The 24,777-nt window shown below is 43.6% G+C and overlaps 1 protein-coding gene across 1 annotated transcript; it reads right to left on the reverse strand.

The window, feature by feature from the left end:
• Positions 1-4,166: 4,166 nt before the first annotated feature.
• Positions 4,167-24,079, reverse strand: gas2l3 (growth arrest-specific 2 like 3). The gene is made up of 9 exons (XM_028571333.1): positions 24,060-24,079; positions 21,635-21,692; positions 14,446-14,632; positions 12,024-12,142; positions 11,200-11,341; positions 8,549-8,612; positions 8,260-8,401; positions 6,759-6,863; positions 4,167-5,537 (listed from the first exon to the last, which is right to left on the reverse strand). The coding sequence occupies exons 2-9, from the start codon at positions 21,656-21,658 to the stop codon at positions 4,167-4,169; spliced, it is 2,154 nt and encodes a 717-aa protein (XP_028427134.1). The 5' UTR covers positions 21,659-21,692; positions 24,060-24,079.
• Positions 24,080-24,777: the final 698 nt, after the last annotated feature.

Below are 24,777 nucleotides of genomic sequence, written 5' to 3' on the forward strand. Positions count from 1 at the left end.
TTATGATCTCTGCATCCATTTGATTTCTGTCTACAGCTCAAAACTTTTTTTTTTTTTTTTTTACCATCTAAGTAAACCCTTTATTTGAAATGTTCATAAATGACACAAACAACTAATTAGCAGTCTAACAAACCCCAAATTAAAATGTGAATTGTTTTATTCACTTTTCTTCTTCAGGTTTTATTTACACTTCAACACGCTGGGCCATTTCCACTCACTGTCTTTCTGTCTGTCTGTCCGTCCGTCTGTCTGTCTGTCTGTCTGTCTATATTCAATTCAATTCAATTTTATTTATAGTATCAAATCATAACGAGTTATCTCGAGACACTTTACAGATAGAGTAGGTCTAGACCACACTCTATAATTTACAAAGCCCCAACAATTCCAACAATTACAGTAATTCCCTCAAAAGCAAGCAGTGCGACAGTGGCGAGGAAAAACTCCCTCTTGGGAAGAAACCTCGGACAGACCCAGGCTCTTGGTAGGCGGTGTCTGACGGGCCGGTTGGGGGTGTGATGAACAGTGGCGATAATAGTCACATTAATAATGGAACAGTAGACTCTTTTTCGCGGCAGACATGTTGACATGTCCTAGTAGGAGGAGCACAGGTGTACTCAAAACAATTACTTATGGCTGCGTTCCATTTAGGAGAGGTCCTGGTATTGGGCATGCTGACTCACTGAAATATCTTACTGGGACACGATGAGCCATCGTTAAGGTTATCAATTTCAGCTGTGCTTTTCCTACTATGACAAGTCAACATGTCTGCTGTGAAAAAGGTCCGTTGCACAGGTCTGTGATGAACAGTTAGCCCGGGAACCAGACGGCTCTTCGAGCCCGTGTTCCATCTGCTCTGGCAGCTGCTAATTCGCATTTGGTGTGGTGGCGTCAGCCGAATAAAAAAACGATAAGAGGTGCAGTTCTTCCTGCCCCCGACCCAACAGAGCTGCCATGAGACAGAGAGGGAGAAGGAGGGAGGGCGGGAGCTGTGAGAGAGAGGCCTTTAAATCAACTTTGCACAGGTGTAACCGATGATGTTAATTGGCTGGGACTGCTCCATCGTTAACTAAAGCTGTTCCACCTGTGCTTCTCCTGCCACCCGAGTCAAAATGGCTGCTGTTAAAAAGGACTGTTCTTTGTCTCAAAGTCTATAGTATAGTTATAATTATGGCTGGGTAATATGTTGTAATGGCCGACAGGATGCCGTTGTGTTCACCGTTCTTTACTGCAGTGCAAAGGATCGTGGGAGTATTAACGGTTCCTGTTCTAGTTTTAAAGGGCTCATATTATACTTTTTGGCTTTTTCCTTTTCCTTTATTGGGTTATGTATTTTTTTTTGTGCACGTTATAGGTTTATAAAGTGAAAAAGCCACCCCAAAGGGACTTACCATCTCCACCAGAAGACAAAAAACAGCTCTATTCTAGTCCAGCCTTTACTTGAGAGACAAACGTGCGTCACTTTGTAGCACACGTTCTAATGCTCGCCTAGGTGCTAGCGTGGCACTCCCTCATACTCTGCTTCTGACTGGCTAGTAGTCCTTACCTAGGTACTGCACGTGTGTGACTCCCAACAAAGATAGAACAGAAGTGAGATGTCTTACTCTGTAGCTAAAACAGAGAGCTCAACACACAGGGTGAAAAGAGGAGCTGCAGCAATGTGCAGTGCAACAAAAATATGGTATTTTTTTGAAAATTAAACCATGTAAACCTATTCTGGTACAACCTCTAAATACAATTATGAACCTGAAAATGAGCATAATATGAGCACTTTAAAGTGTGAAAAAATTATGTTCTGTTAGTGTTTTCGTTATGCATTCCCGTTACCTGGGTTTTAGTCTTGATTTAGTGTTCCTGTTCATTTCCATTTGCTGTGTTACCATGACTGAGACGCTGGGGTAGGTTGAGGACCTCTGTGTATCTGTGAACTAATATAAACTACCTTAGATCTCACAAGTTCTGGTTCTCTGACTTCTTCCACGTAGCTCACTACAATATTGATATTTTATCGATATCGTGACGAGACCAGATATGGTTTTAGTATTTTCGAAAATGTAATATATAATATATATAAGTTTCGACTAAAATCCTCATATTGAGGCTGGTTAATTTAAGTCTAGATTTGCATTCCTCATAGTACGTTAAAACAAGTTTCAACAGTTTGCATTCACCGATGTCATGATGTCGGCATTGACCGTTTGAGGGCCTATGTTTGTTTTTTTCCCATTGTAGTGTCACTTTGTTTAAAGACATCCTTTTAATCACTCTTTTATTATGGGTGTGGGTTGTGAGTAGGGCTGGGCGATATACCAAAATATCATAATATGAGACTAGATATCTTAGATTTTGGATATCGTAATATTGTAAATGGCTTAAGTTCAGTCTTTTCCTGCAGTAAAGTGATGTACTTTTCTGAACTTACCAGACTGTTGTAGCTGTTCTATTATTTGCCTTTTACCCACTTAGTCATTATATCCACATCCCTGAGGATTTTTTTAATCTAAACTCTCATTGTGAAGATATTTTGTTAAAGCACCAATAGTCAACCTTACAATATTGTCGCATTATCAACATCAAGGAATTTGGGCAAGAACATTGTGATATCTGGTTTTCTCCATATATCGCCCCGCCCTAGTTATAATCATTACTAATTCACCTGAAGTGAATAACGTGAGGCATGAAAACCGATTCCGGTGTTGCTTTAGAACAGTTCTTTCCAGTGTTAATACTCTGAGCTTTGTTTGGTATCCAGGCTAAGAGAGTTTAGAAGGCTTTAGAGGGGAAACAAATCCCCAGAAACATTTGGAGCAACAGCATAACGTTGCTTATGTTAAATAAGACAAAACCAAGATGATCTTTTAAAACACGTGTCCATTTATTAATCAAAAAGACAACAACAAAGGTAGCTGGAGAAGAGACACAATTGACAGATTAGACATTCAAATTCTGACAAACACCGGCGGTTTCTGTAAAGTGCCAAACGAGAAAAAGCCTCACTGATAATATATATCTATATATAGTTTGTACTCACACAGACACCACATAGAAAACTAGATTCTTTTACACACACACATCCACACACACAAACAAACATTAGAAACCATATCAAAACATGTCTAAGTAGATGCTCTAAGAAGAGTTTTAGAGAGTTAAAAAGATCAGTAGTTCATCTGCGATTTGGGCGTTTCTCTGAGAAAACCTAAGTCATGGGTGCTTGTACACACTGTGCATTTTTCATCAGTAAAAACCATTTAACCCCCCCCCACACACACACACACACCCTCACCGGGCATCTAATACATTCTAATGCCGCTCAGAAACAACATTTCTGATGAAGGCACACGACAGGAAGGTCCGTTCCTTGATGACGCCTTGTCAGGCGCCATGGACACAAACCCCCTCCCTCCCCCACCCCCACCTAGATATCATTGATAAAAACATCAGACACAAGAACAATGTCCCACTATCCACCAGTATGTTCTCACTGGGGAGAAAAAGAAGGAAAATAAATCATGATTTGAGTTCCAGTTGTGTCACTGAGCTCCAGAAAGGTCCCAACTTTGGTATCCTGTTGGAGAGAACAGGACCCACGGAGAGAAAAAGAAACACACACACAGATCGGTTTCCTTCAAATGTTCACCTAAGTGCCTTTAACTAAAAATCATGGCTGTGTTCTGTGGTCTTCTGTTGGGCTATTAAAAAAGCTTTGAGGTTAGAATTAGCTTTTGAACATGTTTTTGCTAAAAAAAAAAAATACCCACATGATATCCTTTGTTCTAAAATGTCGTTTCTAAAAAAACGGCTGTACATGTAACGGAAGTGAAAATGTAAACACTGTGCAAGTTTTAGGGTTAACCGGGTTAGCCGAGCGCTCCGAACAGACCATGAAATCACCACAAAGACAAAAGACCTACAAAGCATCACACCTTTGACCGTATGGACAAAAAAAAAAAAAAAAAAAGAAGAATTAAAAATAAAAAGGCTATTAAATAACATTCAAAAATACAACGAGAAGCTCTTTGACGAGGGTTAGTGACCGGAAGAGTCTGCTTGGTGAGAAGAAGCTGTGTGTGTGTGTGTGTGTGTGTGTGTGTGTGTGTGTGTGTGTGTGTGTGTGTGTGTGTGTGTGTGTCTGTGTGTGTGTGTGTGTGTGTACCCCACCCCCACCCTTACGTCTTAGGCCTCCGCCTGCTGTTCATTTCAAAATAAGCGTCCTCCCGGTTGCCCGTGGTCACCGGGCCCTTCTTCCTGGCGCTTGGCTCCGTCCTCCCAGCTCGCACGTTGGGGCTGGTTTTCTGGGGGGCCAGGGCGAGTCCCGGGGGGGCTTCAGCTTTCAGAGTTACCTTCTTGTTGGTGGCGGGGGTGGGGGTGGTGGGGGGGGCGGCTTGCTTTCGCCCCACCCTCTGTGCTGTGGCTGGTGTTTTCGGATTGGCTTTGCCGATGGGGGGGGGAGGGCCTGCGTTGCCCCCGGGGACCCGCCCGGGGCCGGCAGCAGTGCTGCGTGGAGGGCCGGCGGCCGCCTTGGTCGGGGCCGGGCCCTTGGCTTTGGCGGCCGCCTCTTTGCTCGTCGGCAGGGAGCCGGTAGGTTTGGGCAGCGCGGGGGAGGCCGTCCGAGAGCCGGGGGTCCGGGCCCGGGTGTGGGCGGCCGGGGTAGCCGCGGTCCTCGCGGCCGTCCGCGCCCGCCTGGCGGCCTCTAGACGGAGGCGCGAGGCCGGGGAGCCGGGACGGCGCTGGGCGAGGCGAGCGCGCTGGCTGGCGCCGGACGGGGGCCGGGCGTCCTTAGGGGCGGGGGCTCGTGCCGGGGCGGTGACGGGGCGAGGCACGGAGGCGGCGCAGGGGCCGGAGGGTTTGGGGCATTTGGAAGACGGCTCGGGGCAGACGGGGCTCCTGGGCTGGGGGGCCGCGCCCCCCCGCGGGGCTGGTCGCAGCTTCAGTTTGGAGGCGGGGCGAGGCTCCGCGGGGCCACGCGGAGGAGCCGAGGACGGAGTCAGGGCTCTGCGACACCCGGGGCCGGGAGACGGTTTGGAGGACCCTCCCACCGGCGTGGAGGGCAGAGACGAGGAACCTTTGGGGGTGGGGGTGGGGGTGGGGGTGGGCAGGGGCAGCTGGGTGGGCTTCCTGGGGGAAGGAGGCGCCCCCTGCAAGTTCTTCCTGGGCGCGGCGGCGGCGGCGGCCCCTTTCCTGGGCAGCGTGGGGGTGCAGGCCGGGGAGGGGGTGTAGGACCGGCACGTCTGATGACCCGCGGCGGTCGCGGAGGAACACGACGACGACGACGACGTGGAGGAGGAAGAGGAAGAGGAGGAGGACGAGGAGGAGATGAGCTGGTTGACGGCGGCGAGGGGGTCCATGTCAGGAGGAGGGGGTGGAGCCGCGTTGCTACGGTGACCTCCCAGGCCGGGGGGGCCTTTCTGAAAGGCCAGGATCTTCTGCTCCAGAGTGGTGAACTGCAGCACTCGCAGAGGGTCGTACTTCATCAGGAAACCGCGCAGCGTGTCCCAGCCGCCGCCGACACGCACCATCACGTGTTTCCCATGAAGCATCTGTGGAGGGCAACCAACCAGTCGTTACATGGGTTTCTCCTCAAGAAAGAGGACTTTTTATTTAGTGTACAGTACAGGCCAAAAGTTTGGACACACCTTCTCATTCAAATGTGTTTCCTTTTTATTTTCATGACTATTTACATTGTAGATTCTCACTGAAGGCATCACAACTATGAATGAACACATATGGAATTAAGTACTTAACAAAAAAGTGTGAAATAACTGAAAACATGTCTTATATTTTAGATTCTTCTAAGTAGTCACCCTTTGCTTTTTTATTAATAAGGGGGGAAATTCCACTAATTAACCCTGACAAAGCACACCTGTGAAGTGAAAACCATTTCAGGTGACTACCTCATGAAGCTCATTGAGAGAACACCAAGGGTTTGCAGAGTTATCAAAAAAAGCAAAGGGTGGCTACTTTGAGGAATCTAAAATATAAGACATGTTTTTAGTTATTTCACACTTTTTTGTTAAGTGCATAATTCCATATGTGTTCATTCATAGTTTTGATGCCTTCAGGGAGAATCTACAATGTAAATAGTCATGAAAATAAAAAGGAAACACATTTGAATGAGAAGGTGTGTCCAAACTTTTGGCCTGTACTGTATATATGTTTAAAGAAAAACATTTTCTTTAAAATAAAAAAAATCTTAGTAGCCAGTAAAAAAAACATGACATATTCCTTCCTGCCGCAGATCTTTAAATGAGCTCGTTTGTCCCGAGACCTGGCACCACAGACAGCAGAGTAATTATCAGCTGATCGCCGCTACTACTGGGTAACGAGCTTACAAGAGTCACAGCCTCAGTGATCTAGTGTAGTCCTGTGTCTCACACACACACACACACACACACACACACACACACACACACACACACACACACACACACACACACACACACACACACACACACACACACACACACACACACACACACACACACACACACACACACACACACACACACACACACAGTGTAGTCCTGTGTGCTCTAAATCCCCCCACACACACAGCTTCTGAATGAGACAACCAAATGACTGACTGGATTGTCTGTATTACTGATGTGAAGTGAGCCAACACAGGAGTCTGCTACCACTGCAGAGTCTGAGTGTGTGTGTGTGTGTGTGTGTGTGTGTGTGTGTGTGTGTGTGTGTGTGTGTGTGTGTGTGTGTGTGTGTGTGTGTGTGTGTGTGTGTGTGTGTGTGTTCAGAGCACTCACCCGAATAAAGAGGGTCTTGTCTCCCAGTCTGTAGCGTCCCTCAGACAGGTACTCGATGGAGACTCTGTTGGCACAGTTGCAGGGTGGATCGTCCATGCCGTGCTCCTACAATGGACAATAGAGGATCATAAGGCGCCCATATTGGAGATCTTACTGGCAGAAATAGTGGACTCTTTGCAAACATTCGATATAGTTCTATCAGAACCCAACGTTTACAGTTCGAGGATTACTCAGTGTCACCTCAGATGGCTGGAAAACAAAGCAATATATTTTAAAAAAAAAAGACCTCTGGTTTTTGCTGCTGCATAAGTGAGCAATAATGCAATCACACCCAGGCATGTCTTGTTAAAAAAAGAAATAAATAAAAAGTATTTAAAATCTCAAAATGAGACAACAAGACACGAGGGGATGAAGACACACTGGCCTAAAATAACTGACAGCATTTGCTACAAGCTGCAGCTTTACAACTGCTTATTTGAACATGGAAAGGAAAAATGCATTTGGGAACAAATATGCTTTTATCCCAACAAGTCTTCCACTTCAATGAGTGTGGTTATTTTTAGTCCAGCTGTCTCCTCTGGGAATAAAACCCCCATACCCAGAGAGTGTCAGAGCCTCATTTTACCCACCGGACTGGACACTGATGGTGTTCACGGTTAAAAAAATAAATAAATCACAGCATCCCTCAGACGGGATTTAGTGCTGCTGAAGGAGCCTCATCGCTGGGAGAGAGGTGGAGTATTTCCACTGGGACATCCACAGCCATCTCATCCATGTGCGCACGTGTGACCGTGTGGTGTGAATCACAGGGCGCCGGCAGAGCGTCACGTGATCAGCTGGGATGCGTCATACCCCGCGGGGCGCCGACCAAGCCGCCTCAACTGGGTCGCACATGGACCAGCTATGTGACGCTGACGTGATCAGCTGTAGGCCTTCCGACGCTTTGCGGCGTGCAAATGGACTGTTTGAGCAAACAGCAGGGACCGCCATCATCCTAGACCGGTGGTTCTCAAATGGGGGTACGCGTACCCCTAGGGGGGGTAACCTTGGAGTACCGCAAGGGGGTGCGCGAGATTGCCGATAGCCTACCCTAATTAACAGTCCCAGTTCACCCGTCCGGAGAGACACACTTTCCACTTTTCCGTGGACAGCTGTGGACTTGTTCCGATCGCGCGGCCACGACGTTCCGTGAATTGTCGTGGACAAGTCCACAGCGGTTTGCGGCGCCTACGTCTGAGCCCGTCTCCACCTGCGAGGTTGTCGGCTGTGTGTCGAATCGGCATGTGACACGTAGCTCTTCTTTGTGAGCACTGTCCAGCAGGAGCAGCTTAACTAGAGATCCCTGAGCTTGTGTATCAGCGATACAGAGTACCGATCGGATACCGGTAAAATAGAAAAGGTCTTTTTCTACTCTTAATTTTTGTAAGCCGTTTTTAGAGAGGCAAAGAAGAATGGATTTCTGGTTTGGTCTCCTAGCGGAGAGCTGGGAGTCAGAACTCACCCCCGGCTGGTAGAGGCCACCGTGCTGGCAGCACACGCTGAAGGTTTTGACGGCTGGCCGTGGCTCCTCCGTCATCAGCAGAGTCTCCTCCAACTCGATCTCCTTCTCCAGCTTCACCAGCACAGGAGGCTCCACGCCGTACCTGAGGAACGCACAGCACACTTTACATCTGCACCTTTGGCCCTGAAACGTTTAACCAATCTTGAAAGTTCATTATTTTTTTTTTGGGGGGGGGGGGGTTTAAACCATTTGAAGTTTCCTCTTCGTCATTTTGCGTTTAAAGACTTACTTGGAGACGATGCGGCCGATCTCCAGCAGACAGAGACAAACTTGCCGAGGCTCCTTGTGCAGCACTGAGGCAGAAAACACAATTAAACAGGTCAATAATGTGGAGAAGCAGCTTTCTTTAAAAAGGAACACGCCGACTTATTGGGACTTTAGCTCATTCAACGTAACCCCCAGAGTTAGACAAGTCCATACATACCCTTCTCATCTCCGTGCGTGCTGTAACGCTGTCTGACGGCTCCAGCATTAGCTTAGCCTAGCACAGATCCTGGAGGTGAATGGTTCCAATTAGCCTACTGCTCCAAATTGTGACAAAAGTGACAAAATAACGCCAACATTTACATGCTGTGATTTGTATACTCACAGCGTGTACAAAAAAACAACGTAACATGAGACACAGCCATCTTCTAACCGTAGACAAGCCGGGAACTATATTCTCAGACAGGCTTGCTGCGAGCATATCACTCCGCCAAAGTACTATATTCTTCCGCCTAAGAATATAGTTCCTGGTTTGTTTAGGGATAGAAGGTGACTGTGTCTCATGTTACGTTGTTTTTTGAACACGCTGTGACTCTACAAATCACAACATGTAAATAGGAACATGTTGGTGTTATTTTGTCACTTATTCGGAGCAGTAGGATTGCTGGAACCATTCACCTGCATGTTCTGTGCTGGCCTTATGCCGCTGGAGCCGTCAGACAGCATTACAGCACGCACAGAGATGAGAAGGGTATGTATGGACTTGTCTAACTCTGGGGGTTACGGTGAATAAGCTAAATTCCCAATAAGTCGGCGTGTTCTTTTAAGGACAACACAACGGCATGGCAAATAAAAGGGATGAGGTCCACCAGGTTCACGTGTAACTTTCCAAAACATGACACTATGAGCACACATACGATGAAAATAGTTGTTCCCTGAGGGATGGTTGGATGATTCATGAAGAAGAGAACATGGCTCTGGGTGCGGAGGGCACAGCTTTAAAGTCACACACGGGTATTCATTAAACAAGAACATATATTGAAGAGTAAGAGAGTCACAGCGGACGTACGGCTTTCCTTCTAAATCGCTCCAATCCCTTTTATCGGAGAGCCATTACTTGTAATGAAGTGATCCCCCATACCGAGTACTCAGGCCAATTGCTCTCCACAACAGATCCTATTAAACCATTAAGAAGCAAGGCTTAAAACAACAGAGCTCCGCAAAGTTATTAGGAGCTTACAGCCGCAGTCTCGTCTTGTTTTACACCGTTAATCATCCTCTATAAAAGGCCAACATTAGCACAACAGTGTGGCGTTAACCATTTTCCTGTTAGCTGGTGTTCTTATTCAAAAGAAGATCCAGGACCAACCTGCAGAGAGACACACATCCTAGTAAATATTTAACCCTCGGGAGGACAAAAGACGCACTGGCGAGTCCAAGAGATGTTTGACCACACCCCTACTCAAAAAGCGATATTACAAAATTTCATTTTAGACATTTATTTACTATTTTATTCATATATTAGGCTACTTTTGTGAACCTGAGACTCATTTCAAGCACCAAAACAATTAACCGTAGGTATGTTTTCACAAGCAAGTTGAGAAATATTTCCACTTTAAGGCCAAATTATCTTTACACGTTGCTCTGGAAAAACTGAGTTTGGTCTGATCATTTTGCTATGAAACACATTGGGATCAGTTATATGAAAATACACTTAAAAAGGAGAATTCAAGAAGATATGTAGAGAGAATAAGAGGACAAATTCGGGGAGTCTTTTCTTTCCAATAGGTAGACAGTGGCCAAGCACATGCAGGGAAACTCATCACGATACCATTTCCCAAAGTTTTCAAATTCAAAAGTATGACTTCGCTGGTGTGAGAAAGTCATTTCAACATTTGGCCTTTGATCCCCGGGACTAAAAGATTTAGCAGTCGGTTAAGGTGAGTGTCTTTGTTGAAAAATGTCTGCTTCCTTCTGCTTGCTTGGACAAACAAACCTTGGACTTTGACATTTTTATCTGGTTATTCAAGAGGTTAGGGTTGTGACAAACGGTCTCAATCTTTGCCAGAGCAGCTGAAGGTAGCACTTTATTAAGTTACTGTGGGTTCTTTCAACAACCGAGATTCATGTATAGAACCAGGAAAGGGTTGCCGGCTGATATTGGCCTAAAACAATGTTATATAAAAAAAGAAAAAGAAAAAGAAAAAAGGGTCACATTTACTCAGACACAGGTTCACATTTTAGATGGATTGTAACAGAGCTAAGGCTGCTGTACATGAATGAAAGGGGGAGAGCAACAGAAGAGTTTAAATAGAAAGAAGTTAATTTGAAAAAAGAAATGGCAGGCCAATTTGGCTTTTTTTTTCTCCTGTAAATATAGATTCCATCCGGCCATTATCTGTAACCACTTATCCTTTGCGGGATCGCTGGAGCCGATCCCAGCGTGAGTACAAATATAGATTTTTTTTGAAATTCTACCTACGGCCATTTTTCATTGGACTAGTATTATGCCACAACTTGATGTTATGGATTCCACATCTGCTTCACTGTTTTTTCATCACAAGAGAGGCAGTGTGCATCTACAGCGATAAAACCAATACAGACAGAAAGGATGCATTGGCGCCAGAATAGATGGAAGCAGTGTATAGTTTCTGTGATGTCAGCTGCCGCTCTTACCGAGGCCTTCGGACTCAAACAGGTAGGTCTCCTCCACGCCGGCGTGGCGACACCAGGCCAGGAAGTTGGCGGTGTTGTCTCGAGCAAAGAAGGAACCCGGAGATGCGTCGCGCTTACATGCAATCTTCCTGGTAGGGAACAGCTGTCGGGAGGGGAACATTTTTTTTAAAAAAACTCCATGAATCATTCTCATCAAACTCAGTGTAGACATATGCAGTTAAAGTGAGGGGATTTAAAACCACGTGAAAAAAGGATACAAATGTGAGAACATAAGACGACGACACGATATGAACAAAATCAAATCACCATATTTCTGACCAAATACCTCGAAATATTGGTGCTTTAACAAAATATTTTCACAATGACATTTTTGATAAATTATCAACAGTAATGTGGATATAATGACTAAGTTGGTAAAGACAAATTATAGAACAGCTACAGCAGTCTGGTAAGTTTGGAAAATGACAACACTTTGCTATATGCAGCCTTTAAAACCAGGAAAAGACAACACTTAAGCCATTAACAATATCCAAAATCTAAGATGATATCTAGTCTCATATCACAATATCAATATAATATCGATACATTGCCCAGCCGTAGTGCACACATGGGGGATAAAACCAGAGCACAATGACCACAAGACATTCCCATTGATACAACAGGAATGTCATGTGTGCTAACTGAACTCCGAAATGAATCAAGTAAGAAATGTGTCCATACTGTGTAACCTGCTGTGCTCTCCCAAACTCCCCCAAATGTGTGAGCATAAGAGCTGCCCTTTGGACCATGGTCCCGGCTATTTTCACCGCTGCTGTCTGACTCACCTTGCAGAGTGCGGAGGGGCAGCTCTGGGCGATCTTCGTCTGCAGCACGCCGATGAGCTGGCAGAGCTTCACGCCGTTATTCAGCTCGTCCATGAAAAACTCAGCTCTCACCTCCTCGCCTGGAAAAGTGAAAAAGACACAGAATGAAATGTACAGCACAATCCAAATGATGCTACTTTTTTCATCTGCAAAAGCACTTTATAAAGATGAGATTTGTCCCATTCATGTCATGTAACGTGGGTCCAAACCACATCTCCAGTAGGGCGTTTTTTAGATATAGATACCAATACTGGGACTTCGATACCGGTTCCTGAACTTTTTTCAATACCAATGTTATATAATCCATTTTAACAAAAATAAATTTTACATTTATTCACAGCTCCTACTACGTGAGCCCCATCTCTCTATTATTAGATTAGATTATTAGATCTTGGTAGAAACATGCTGCGTGCTGATTGGCTCACTGACGCTGATGAGATTTAGTCCTTAGGTACTGAAGTTTGGTATTGAATAATGAGGCATTTTTCGATGCAACTGTCAACTCTAGAATATATCGCCGCAATATCGATATCGAGGTATTTGGTCAAGAATATCATGATATCTGATTTTCTCTATATTGCCCAGCCCTAATCTCTAGTACAAATTAACAAAATTCTTTTTTCGCTCTATAAAAAGGAGTTTTGTTCTTCTTCAGTGTCTTTTGTTGTTGGACAAAAAGAGTGCACGTTAACGGTTGCTTTTCAACAGAGGACATCCCTACAAACTGCTCAAGAACTTATGGCGCTCCCACGACCCCTTATTGTAAATCACCGCCTTAGTAAACTCAACAAAAAAAGGCCGTGGGAACTGAATTCACATTGGGAACAAAATCCAAAATAGTCACAACACAAAGTGACAAAAGACTCCACAAAAGTAGAATTTTTGCACGACGACAGCCGAGCCCCAAGGCTTGAAACCTTATCCGCTGCACGCCACCTGTTGCTGTAGCATCCGGCCCCCTCGGGATCTGTCCAACGGTTTACAAATGTGGGATACAGGTCGTCACGGTCACGGTACTTATAACTCATGTTGAGTGTTTCGTACCTGCCCACATTCCTCATGAGAAAAATGGTCTGCTTCTTTGAAGAAGAAAAGAAAAAAAAAAAAAAAGAATGGAGTCACTTCCCAGTCAGTTCCAGTTTCCCCAATGCTCCATTGTATTATTAAAGGGACAATAGATGTCCGTATAATAGCAGAGGATGAAATTAGGGATTTTGTTCCACTCTGTTTCTGTGTTTGCAGCATCCAAATCCAATTACATGGGAGACCCGCATCAATTGTGCTTCAGTATTTTCCTAGCCTAGAGGGGGGAAAACTCTTAGCATGCAACTGCAGTGTTGATTCATATATGCAAAGGTTTGGACACGTCTACTCTCCATGCAACTACACTACAGTGAAATACATCAGACAGGGAAAAACATTAACATCCGTTTTCTCAAAAAGAGAGAAAAACAACATGATATCAGACAGTCACAGGGGAGCAAAAAGACATGACAAAATGAGTGCTGTCAAACGATTAAAATAGTTAAATCGTGATTAATGTCATAGTTAACTTGCAATTAATCACACATTTTTATCTATTCTTAATGTCTCTTGATTTCTTTTTGTCCCATTATTTTTTTTCATTTTAATGCTCTTATCAACACGGAAAAGTGGATCGGCTTGCTTGGTGCTTGTCGCCTGGCTTTGATGGGGGGGGGGCGGCAGAGAATTGGCATCAGCTGTGTGCTTGGCCATCAAGTGGTATTTCAGACTGGACGTGCTGCGATGATAGCTCAGTTCACAACAACAAAAACACACAGATCCCTTTGGTCTTGTCAACGGAACCATTTGGCAACTTTTTTAAAGTAAACTTTCCATTCAGAATCTTATTGGCATCCATTTCGGCATCTAACTACAAACTACAAAGTTTGCTAGGCCAAAAAGAACGTTAATCTCGCGATAAAAAAAAAAAAAAAAAAAAAAAAGGGTTTGCTTTAAAGCTGTTAATAACGCGTTTAACTGACAGCACTAGATAAAACCTCTAAAAAGCAGTACTTTAGGGCTGCACAATATATTGTTTATTGTCATAGCGATATGAAGTGGCATAATACATACATCGCGAAAGGCTGCGAATATTAGGGCTGGGCGATATGGACCAAAAGTCATATCCGATATATTTTGGCTGAACAGCTAGAACAGTCTGGTAAGTTCAGAAAAGTACATCACTTCACTGTAATGCAGCCTTTAAAACCAGGAAAAGACACTTATGTCATATCACGATATTACGATATCCAAAATCTAAGACGATATGTAGTCTCATATCACAATATCGATATAATATTGATATATCGCCCAGCCCTAGCACATATCACATATTTTCCTCATAACTTGCAGCCCTTACCCAGCATGCCGGTGAGCCAGATGGCCAGATCCTCCTGCATGGGCACCAGGGTGGCTTCATGTCGCACGGCCAGCCACTGGTCATACTGGAAGACGTCTGCGAGGCCGGGGCCGTGGCGCTGTGCTAACGGGCTGCGAGGGCTCCTGGGGCTCAGCAGCGGGGCGTCGAACTTCTCGCCAAACCAAACCTGGAGAAGGAAGATCAGCAGCCGTTTACACATGCGATGCAAATCAATGTGTTCTAGGAAGAAGAAAAAAAATGGCATCCGGCACAATCTTGCAAGATCGTCGTCAAGGCTTTTTAACCCTGAATATTAAAAAGGTTAGAAGTTTCTCCACAGCCAACACATTATCATACTCTAGTTACCATCCAGCCGTGCTCTGTGTGAACATCAGAGGAATTTTGGTGACCCATCCATGCAGAGAGGACGTGTCAGGGATGCCGTCATTCCACACTGCCACTGGGCCTGGTAACCACTGTGGTTTGCTCGGAGTAAAAACCGAAACCCAAGCTTCATTTCCAAGCACCCAAACCCCATTATTTTTTAACGTCTTTCATTGTCCACTGAAAGACAACCTCACAGTCGTTTTTTTTTCCCCCTTTGTTGCAAATCCAAAAAGGAAAAACAGAGACAATTGAATGCTGTCGCACTTGACTGCTTAAATGGGTGTCTTGCACTGGTTCACAGTCCAGGGCTCAGTGCCTGGAGCTAGCCACTTGATCACTGATGTCTCATCATATCCATCTCTACTCTCACACCCCTCCCTTCCGATCCCTTGTCTCAAGGAATCCAGTGTAGCCTCAGTGTTCTTCGTTTCACAGCCTCCACATACACTGAGGAAATGGTCATTAAGCTAGACATACTTTTTAGAAAAATATGGAGACAAAACTAGAGCTGCAAAGATTAATCGACTCATTGATTAGTTGTCAACTATTAAATAAATCGCCAACTACTTTGATAATCCGTTTGAGTAATTTCTTAGAAAAAAAAACAAAAAAAAGTAAAAATTCTCCGATTACAGCTTCTTAAATGTGAATAATGTTCTAGTTTCTTCTCTCCTCTGTGACAGTAAACTGAATATCTTTGAGTTGTGGACAAAACTAGACGTTTGAGGAAGTCATCTTGGGCTTTGGGAAACACTCATTTTTCACAATTTTCTGACATTTTATAGACCACACAAGTAATCAATTAATCGAGAAAATATTAAACAGATTAATCGACTATAAAAAATAATTTCAAAGCTTTAAAGACCTGAAGAGATATATAATGAAGCGTGTAATTCCCTTTTACAAAAAGGCTAAGTTGTTGTTTTATTTGAACTTCTTAAATTGTCTTCAGGCAACAGGAGAAGCAATCCAGAAAACAGCAGCAGCAGCTGAGCACTACGACGACAGACATGTGCAGACATTACATACTGTACATCAAATTCTGTTTGAAATCTCCCTGTCCACTTTGTTGACATCGGTTTAAGATACAGCCTCTAATCTTTCTCTCCATCACATATCATATCAAGCAATAATGAGATATTGCATCCACTGTAGTGAATGGGTTATTATGATTAAAACAAGGCCCAGTCCTGTTGGGGCCTTGAATTCATGGCGTTCGTTCTGCCTACAAACAGGAAGCCTTCTGGCCAGTCGACTCAGACAGAGGCCCGTTATACAGCAATGCACTGCTGATGCTCGGAGCCGCCCCCGACAACACTGCTGAGGAGACTGGGTGTGTGTGTGTGCGCATGTGCATTGTGATATAGCTATATAACAAATCATTGGATCAAGCAGATACTGAATGTCCATAATCTCTTTACTTACTGGGACTATGTAAAGGGAAATATATATTAAAAAAAAAAAAAAAAACTGGGGATAAGGGCTGCACGATATGAGAAAAATATATAATTGCGATCATTTTTGACTGATATTGCGATAGGATTCACGATATTGGAAGTAATAATCATTTTTGTATCATTCTCATTGAAAAATATATAAATAAATAAAACAGATTATAGTGCGATTTACTTTGTAGGATACAATTTGTAGGCCGGGATGTCTCTGCAGCACCACAGTACTTAATTCAGAATGGTTTGACACATATGTCAATATTGCGATATCGATAAAATTGCGATTAATTGCGCGGCCCTACTGGAGATGCAACAACAGGTTTAAATCTCACAATACTAAGTAGAAAGGATTGACAAATTAGGAGTCTAAATTCATTAGGACGGTTTCAATTTTGACCTAAACGTGTCTAAAAGAAGAAAGGCAAACTCCAATTTTTAATATAGGTAACTGCAAACTGTGAACACCTTTTGACTCCAAGGGGCTACTCCAGTGATTTAGTATTGCACTTCCATTAAATCGGGGGCTTCTCAAGCGCCAGATTGAAAAAAAAAAAAAAAAGAATGGTCAAAATGAAAGCTGCAGGTATATTGTGCTGTATATTATGTACATGGCAGCACTGTTGCGCTATGTACAATTGTATAGAAAACGTGTGAAAATAAAATAAAAAATAAAAAAATATCAAAGCCGCAGAGATCGAGATATGCTGACATTAAGTCCCTAAAATGGGTCAAAATCCAAAAACACTTGATCCTAAAAATTCCCATGATGCAACTCAACAGAATGTTTTATTAACCCACCCCCCCCACACCTTAAATGCCAACTTCTTTCAAACCCTACACCTCCAGCTTATAACTCAGACTTTCCATTAAAAAAAATGTAAGCCCCAGGCCCAAGCCGAGGGAACTCTGATGACATCATCAGGGTTATTTTAACTTTATAAAGTTCCCTCCAGAACCACCGAAGACATTATACAACAGTTTTCACAGGCTGAGTAGAACTCTTCGTGACAAGTTAATTAAACTTCCTGTCCCTTTTAACATTCTACTTCAGGCAACTTTGACTCATGTACCTAATTTAATCAACTCAGAGTGTAATTTGGGTTGCCTGGTGAGACATTTAGCCCTCAGGGCCCTGTCATTAGCTCTGTGTTAGGATTAAGGACACGCAAACAAATGTTTAGAATAAACACAAATGGGATGTCATTGCTTTAGGAATGTTTTTTTTTTTGTTAGTTCCACTCTTCTCCCCATCAGGGTGACCTTTGACCACAAAAGGGGGTCGTAACAAAGATGTAAGACTGGGGAAACGCACACATAAAAAAGGGGGAGAAAGTCACAAAAACGCCTGATGTTTGAAACCGTAAAGTTTACCCCACTTTAAGCCGACACACATACACAGACAGACAGACACTTGGTGCGCACACACATTACATAACACAGTTCAGAAGGGCAAACTGCCTTCAGAGTTTCACAACAACACATGTGCCTTTCTTGGCATCTGGCTAATTAGAAAATAAGGCAGCGTAGTGTAACGTAGTAGTTACGTAAAAGACGACTGAACAGTAAAATAATCCAGCCTCGCACCATGTCACTTAACTGCATACAGGTCCATAGAGAGTATTTAGCTCTTAAATAAGCCTCGTGTTGTAAATTGAAATCTGCATTGCACAGAGTAAAGAGAAAGTCTCTATTTCTTGCACCACTTCTGTCCTCTCTAGGCGCTGGAATTTGGCTCTGTAATCCTGGTATGAAATGCAACGGACTGAGAGGCCGGCATGGTACGCTTTAGGGGTTTATCTGATGCTCTTAACCTGAGCCACTTATACCACTAAACCCCCTGAAACAATAGTCAATAGCAGGAATTTCAATGAAAAAAAGTGAGATGTAGCAAAATCTTCAAAAAAATGATCATTTCAAGCCACTGTTGACATTGAAAATACACACACATGCCATGCAAGGTCTTCTTCTATCATGGTCTTCTCTCATGATTATGGTCTGGTTATTTAAAGATTCTTTCTCATTATATAAGCTGTTCTCATGACTTTAGCATCTGTTCACATTATTATAAAACATTTTTTTCTTCATGCCATATGTCAATGAGTCATGTATGTGCAGCCTGTGAACCACTTTCACTTTAAGCTTTGTCAGATGTTCCGCTCCAACTTAAACTAGAAGTTACGATTTGATCACGTTAAATGATACCAGAACGACTTTCCACTCCTTTACATTTGAAGCGCTTTGCCATTACTTTAGCTCTACCATTTTTTTGACTTCCCAAACTTGGTTGGCCTGGTTGTTGACCTTTGACCTTTCAGGATCATAACTAAACCAAGAGCTGATTGGTTTGGCCAGGCTTAACTAACAAGGTCATGTTGCCCTTTTCAAATACTTGGAGCTCTCGGAGGGCATTTTATTTGGTGTGGGTTTCTATTTGCTACTTGATAAAGATGCTACAAGGAGACAACATATCCCAAAACCTGCTCTGCATTGATGTGCATCCATATTAATCTCTGTCAGATAATCTGTCACCCACGGGGGGGAAAAAAATTAATTGGTATCGAAAGTGTTGCCATTGCCATTTTTGTTTTGTAGTCCCGAGTAGTATTGACCAATAACGTTTGAGCAGGCTTTGGTTGCATGCAGGTAAACAGACCGTGGGGTAGGGTTGGGTATTGTTTTTTTTTTTTTCGATACCGGTGCTAAATCGATACTTTTAAAACGGTGCCGGTGCCTAAACGGTGCCAAAACCGGTACTTTTCAATAAAGTAAAAAAAAAAGAAGGAAAAAAAAGAAGGGTAGTAAACAACAGTCAGTGACTTGTTTATTGCTAAGGCCATGGTCAAAATTAAAGATTTAATAATAATGTAATAACTATAACTTATTTCACCAGTATGTTGTTGTTGAACCCCAGATGGGAAAAGGGTATTTTACAATTAATGTAAATGCACCACGAGGCTATCTGTTTTAAGTGAACGCACCGTCTGTGTTGTTTAATTCCGACAACGGCAGCTGCAAGTGAACGCACCGTCTGTGTGGTTTAATTCCGACAACGGCAGCTGCAAGTGAACGCACCGTCTGTGTTGTTTAATTCCGACCATAGATATAAACATATCTATTAATTCCGACAACGCCAGCTGCTGCGTTTACGTCGGCACCGGTTCCCTATTGGCACAGAGTTTCGGTACCCAACCCCACCGTGTGGAGAGCAAAAAGAGATTGAACGCACTGGCTGAAATGCAATCTAGGAACCCATCGGTTATAGTTTATTTTTTTATTATCTGCAATCCTATGCAGATATCCATTCATAGAGATTGTCCGAAAAGGCGTCTGGACCTAAAATACCTACAAAAAAAATACAGGCATCGCAGAAATATTGTTGTCCCTGGAAACTAAATCGTCATCATACCGACAGCCGATAGGTTCAGATTGTATCCCTATAAACTTTGTTGTTACTTCCGTGTTTTGCTTTCTGCTTTTGAACTTAAATTGAAGGATTAGGTTTAGAAAGCTAAAATCAGAAACACTATCGAGCTAAAAGATTATTATTTTTTTTTGCTTTGGAGTGACAGGGTTTTAACCCCACGGCAACAATTTGTAGCCATCACTAAATATTTCTGGAGGTTCGTCAGATATCCCAGGCATGAGACTGAAAATCTGCAGACATCATATACAATGTGTTTTACTGTTGCATTAATGTACGCATACGCTACTTATAGTTCCATGAGTGCATAGATTTTCAGCATGGGTGAACAGAGCAGTCCGAGTGTGACCAGTTATCGAGTGTGACTGTGCTGCTCTACATTGGCAGTGAAGCTCTGAGCTGAGCTTTGGAAGTAGCTGCAGTGTTACATTCTCTGCAGCATCACCACAGCCTGATACGGATCAATACACCTCACATGGTGCCTTCCATGGCACACAATATCATCCACCAATTCCTCGATTTCTTCTTCTATTTGAAGTGCAAGGGGGATTGTGGGTGCTCCACAAACCTACATGAATTAACTAAATATGGCTGTCTATAATGTCTATATCTTTTTTGCCAATTACAAAATCCCCACTGTTGTTTTCTGCAGTCTTTGGTATTGAATGGGAATGAGATGCACTGTAAAAACAAGTTTGAACTAAAAAAAAACAACAACCAGGAATTGTCCTTAAGTGGGCGATTAATTTAAATGTAAACTACTCTTACCCATGTTTTAGACACAATGTGGCCGGGTTGGATCAGTGGGTAGAGCTGGCACACATATATGGAGGTGTATACCTCGACGCAGAAGGTCCAGGGTTGGAGTCCGACCTGAGACGATTTCCTGTCATCCCCCCTCTTTCTCCCCTTTCATATCCATCTGTTCTTTCCATTAAAAAGGCTGAAATGCCCCCCCCCTAAAAAAAAATCTAGACAAAGTGACAATGATTTTGGGGAAACGTAAAGGCAGCCTACAAAGATAAAGCACCATACAGTTTAAACCAATTTAAAAACTCTCCTGGCATAAACCAACCTAATTAACACCATCCGTTGGTGCACTTGAAGCTAGAGCATCCGACCACAGTTCATCAACAACTCTGGGGAGGTTCCTCTTGGCCTCGTCAACACATTAGCATCAGTCTGAGATATTTCCTGCCACATGTTATGTGCGCAGAACTGGGATACATATTTTGCAATATCCACAGTCCAAGACGGATGGGGAGAGAGCCAGGACTTTCCAAACCAGATGACAAAGAAAAGCCCTTCTCAACGACGACATTCTGCCATGGGACAAATCTGTAACACGATACGTTCGTTTTTTGGGGTTTTTGGGATGGCTGACATTTCGTTGCTGGGAGTGAAAGGAGGGGGGAAAAAAAGCTAAAGAAGGTGTTGCACATTCCACCCACTCCCCCTAAAAACAACGTGCGGAGAAACTCCTCGGGGTCCAAAACAGTGGAAAGCCAGACATGCATAACAACAACAAGATGGCATGCTGGAACACAGGTGGGCTCGCCGCAGTTGTTGAGTGGGAGACAGATGTCTGCACCGCTTTATTTAACCGGAATAACTATAGCACAGTCTGAGAACTTTTTTCCCCCAATTTGGCAAACAGATGTGACTCACTGCCTGGATACTAAGAAAAGGTACTGATTGACCAAAGAAGGCACTATAACGAGGCCTCAAAGTCAAGTTCAGCTCTACTGCAAGGTAGACATTTGTAACTCGTCAACTGATGTGTTGAGACTTGAAGAACACACAGCCATGTGAACGTTTCTGACTCCTTGATCTCTAACCTGTACCACTATCCACAATGGACTCAAGGACTTCATTTATTCTCTGGCCAATCAAAGTACATCTAATCCAATTTGGATGGTGATGAGCCTACCTGGATGCCAGCCTGGACAGCCATGACTGTTGACCACAAGATTTTTCACTTCTTCATTCTGTGGAGAGAGAAGACAGAGACTTGGGTTAAAAGAGATCATATCCAGAAAGTCTGTTGTTCATCTCACATTGCAATTCAAAGAGTGGGAATAAGAAGGTTCAAATGGTCGCCTCTGGAGTTTCCTCTCATGGTGTCCGATTATGGGCTAGTTACAGTTCTAAAGAATCTGTTTGACATTTTAAGAAACATCCCCGTTTGCTTTCTTTCCAAGAGTTAAATGAGAAGTTTGATTATCTTAGCTCATTCTAAAAGGAATAGAAGCAAAGAAAACAGGTGATTTACATACTGTAACTTATTATTTCTTGGTGAACAGCAAGAAGCAGCGACTAGAGTCTTGCCATCACCTTGGAGTTGCCAGACAACCAGCAGAAATGCTGAGCGGATGGATTAACTGTTGACCGTCAAGAAATAGTTCCACCACGCAACTCCCTCCAAGAGCACACATTGATTAAGAGTGCCGTTTGTGTACGGACTAAAACAAATGAGACAATGTGTGAATTTGTACATTTTAGAGGGGCTGGTAGACAGATTTTGGAGAGAGCCAGACTAGGCTTTCCCTCTGCTAAACTTAGCTAATCGCATCTAGTTCTAGCTCCGTACCTTACCCGAGTGTGGTATCAAATCTTCACTTCTAACTCTCAGCAGTACCAGTGAATTATGATATATCCCAAAAATGTCAAACTATTCCTTTAAAAGAGTACAGTAAAGAATATTGTTCTTATACATTATCTCTCTCTTCACTTCTATACATTTGTATTGATTCATTACATTACATATTCATTACATGCCCAGTTAGAAATTCTGGAGCGGACTTTGACCAGACTTGTTTGGTATCATTGGTTGTAGCAGATATTCTGAGTTTGAGTATACAGCATTCAGTAAGAGATTAATAATATATAATAATATGCGGTTTATCGTCCAGCCCTACCCTGGAGCCCTGTGACTTAGGGCTTGGCGATAGGGAGAAAAATCAGATATCACGATATTCTTGACCAAATACCTCGATAGATATTGCAGCGATATTCTAGGGTTGACAATTGGTGCTTTAACAAAATATCTTCACTCTTAGATTTTAGATAAATCATCAGTAACGTGGACATAATGTCTAAGTGGGGTAAAGGCAAATAATAGAACATCTAGAACAGTCTGGTAAGTTCAGAAAAGTACATCACTTTACTGTAATGCAGCCTTTAAAACCATCAAAAGACAACACTTACGTCATATCACAATATTACCATATCCAAAATCTAAGACGATACCCAGTCCCATATCACGATATAATAATCAATATATTGCCCAGCCCTACTCTGACTCCTGGGACAGGAGAAAGACATCAAAAAACCCTGTGAATAACATTCAAGCTTAACGGGCTCCACAGAACTACTTTGAAGCTTCATTCAAGGTTATCTCATCAAGTACATGCAGTATTTACACTAATTTCAGACAAGGGGCTCTTTCATCTACAGTACACAGTGTCAGCGTGATTCCTGCCAAAAAAAATAAAATAAAAAAAGATCCAATTTACAAGACATTAAATTCAGATGTCGCAAGGTGTCCTTGGTGAATCAGCTGGGAAAGTTGAAAACCATGTAGCTATGATGCCCCGAGTAGTGCTAAAGTAGTAATGGAGAAACATTAAAAAAAGGAGGACAGTTGAACAGGATATAAGCTGCAAACAAGCACTCGGGATGATGCAAATAGCCCTCTGGGTTAAAAAAAAAAAAAAAAAAAAACAGACGGGATGTTGTTGTTTTTCTGGACAGGCAGTGGGTTTTAGTGGATCAGACTTTCTCACGAGGAAGTGATGAGGTTAGTCTGAGTGCTCCTCTCTGCCCTTTCCCACACAGGATGTGAAGGATTACCCCGACGCTCTGCTGTCCCAGAGGGGGTGTGCGTTTGACAAAGAGAGGCAGTGGGTGGGGGGAGAAAGCAATCACAAGCACGTAGATCCCAATAACACTGATAATTTGGTCAACACAGCTGAGGCAATAGTCTCCTAATACCACCATCCCCCCCACTCCCATGCTCCGCAGACACACAAATATCACCTCACATAAACCATCCAACCAACATTACACCCAACATGGGTTTGCGAAACTTCTAGCACTATGGGGTTTTCACCTGATGTCATCACACACAGAGTGATGAAAACGGTATAAGAAGCAAAGAAAACTAGCGTAGTCACAGAAATGCCTTAATAACCACTTAAATTGCATCCTCGGCTGTTCATCAAAAGGCATGCCTAATCAGAGTGCTGCGTGCAGTCATGCGACACCAAAACTGCAGCTCAGGGGAAGAGAAGACACAAGTCAGCGGGGCCAAGGACGGGACGTGACAGGAAGGATGACAACACAAGACAACTTACCTCGGAACAAAAAAAAAAAAAAAAAAAAAAAATGGTTACGGTACTGGGCGAGGAAGCTGCGCCAAACAACTGCGGTCAGCCTCAAAGGCACATCCTCATCATCAATGCTGAGTCAAAACCCTGCGCTAGGCTCAGTGCTGTCCAGCCAGAGCGGCTCCTGCCTCTGTGGGTCTGCGAGTGAGTGGGGAAGGAAAGGCAGCGAGGGGAGGATGGATGGGAGGTGCAAAAAGGAGAGCCCTGACTAATGAAGTGGCTACGCTTGGCTAAGCCCTGACCACCCCTCTGCTTCCCCCAAACAATCCTGTCACGGCGGGACCCTCTCACAAAGCCTCTATTGTTTTGTCACACACACACACACACACACACACACACACACACACACACACACACACACACACACACACACACACACACACACACACACACACACACACACACACACACACTTTCCGAGCCAGCAGCACAATCAGGGACTCCCCAACCAGGGTGCAATGAAATGGGATAGAGGAGGTGAGGTGGGGGGTTACCTCCTTACCTCCACTTCCTTTTCACCCCCCCACCTCCAACTAGTCCCAACAGAGAACTCGCCCCAAGCTCCCACACCAGCACTCAGCAGAAAGTTCGGGGCGGGAAGCAGGAAAACAATAAGCTTGTTCTGGGTTTTTTGGACGGTTGTTGATGTCGAGATCAAGAGAGCTGACAGCTGCGTCCGTGTGGA

The sequence above is a fragment of the Perca flavescens genome, chromosome 23 (assembly GCF_004354835.1).
Source record: "Perca flavescens isolate YP-PL-M2 chromosome 23, PFLA_1.0, whole genome shotgun sequence".
Taxonomy (NCBI): domain Eukaryota; kingdom Metazoa; phylum Chordata; class Actinopteri; order Perciformes; family Percidae; genus Perca; species Perca flavescens.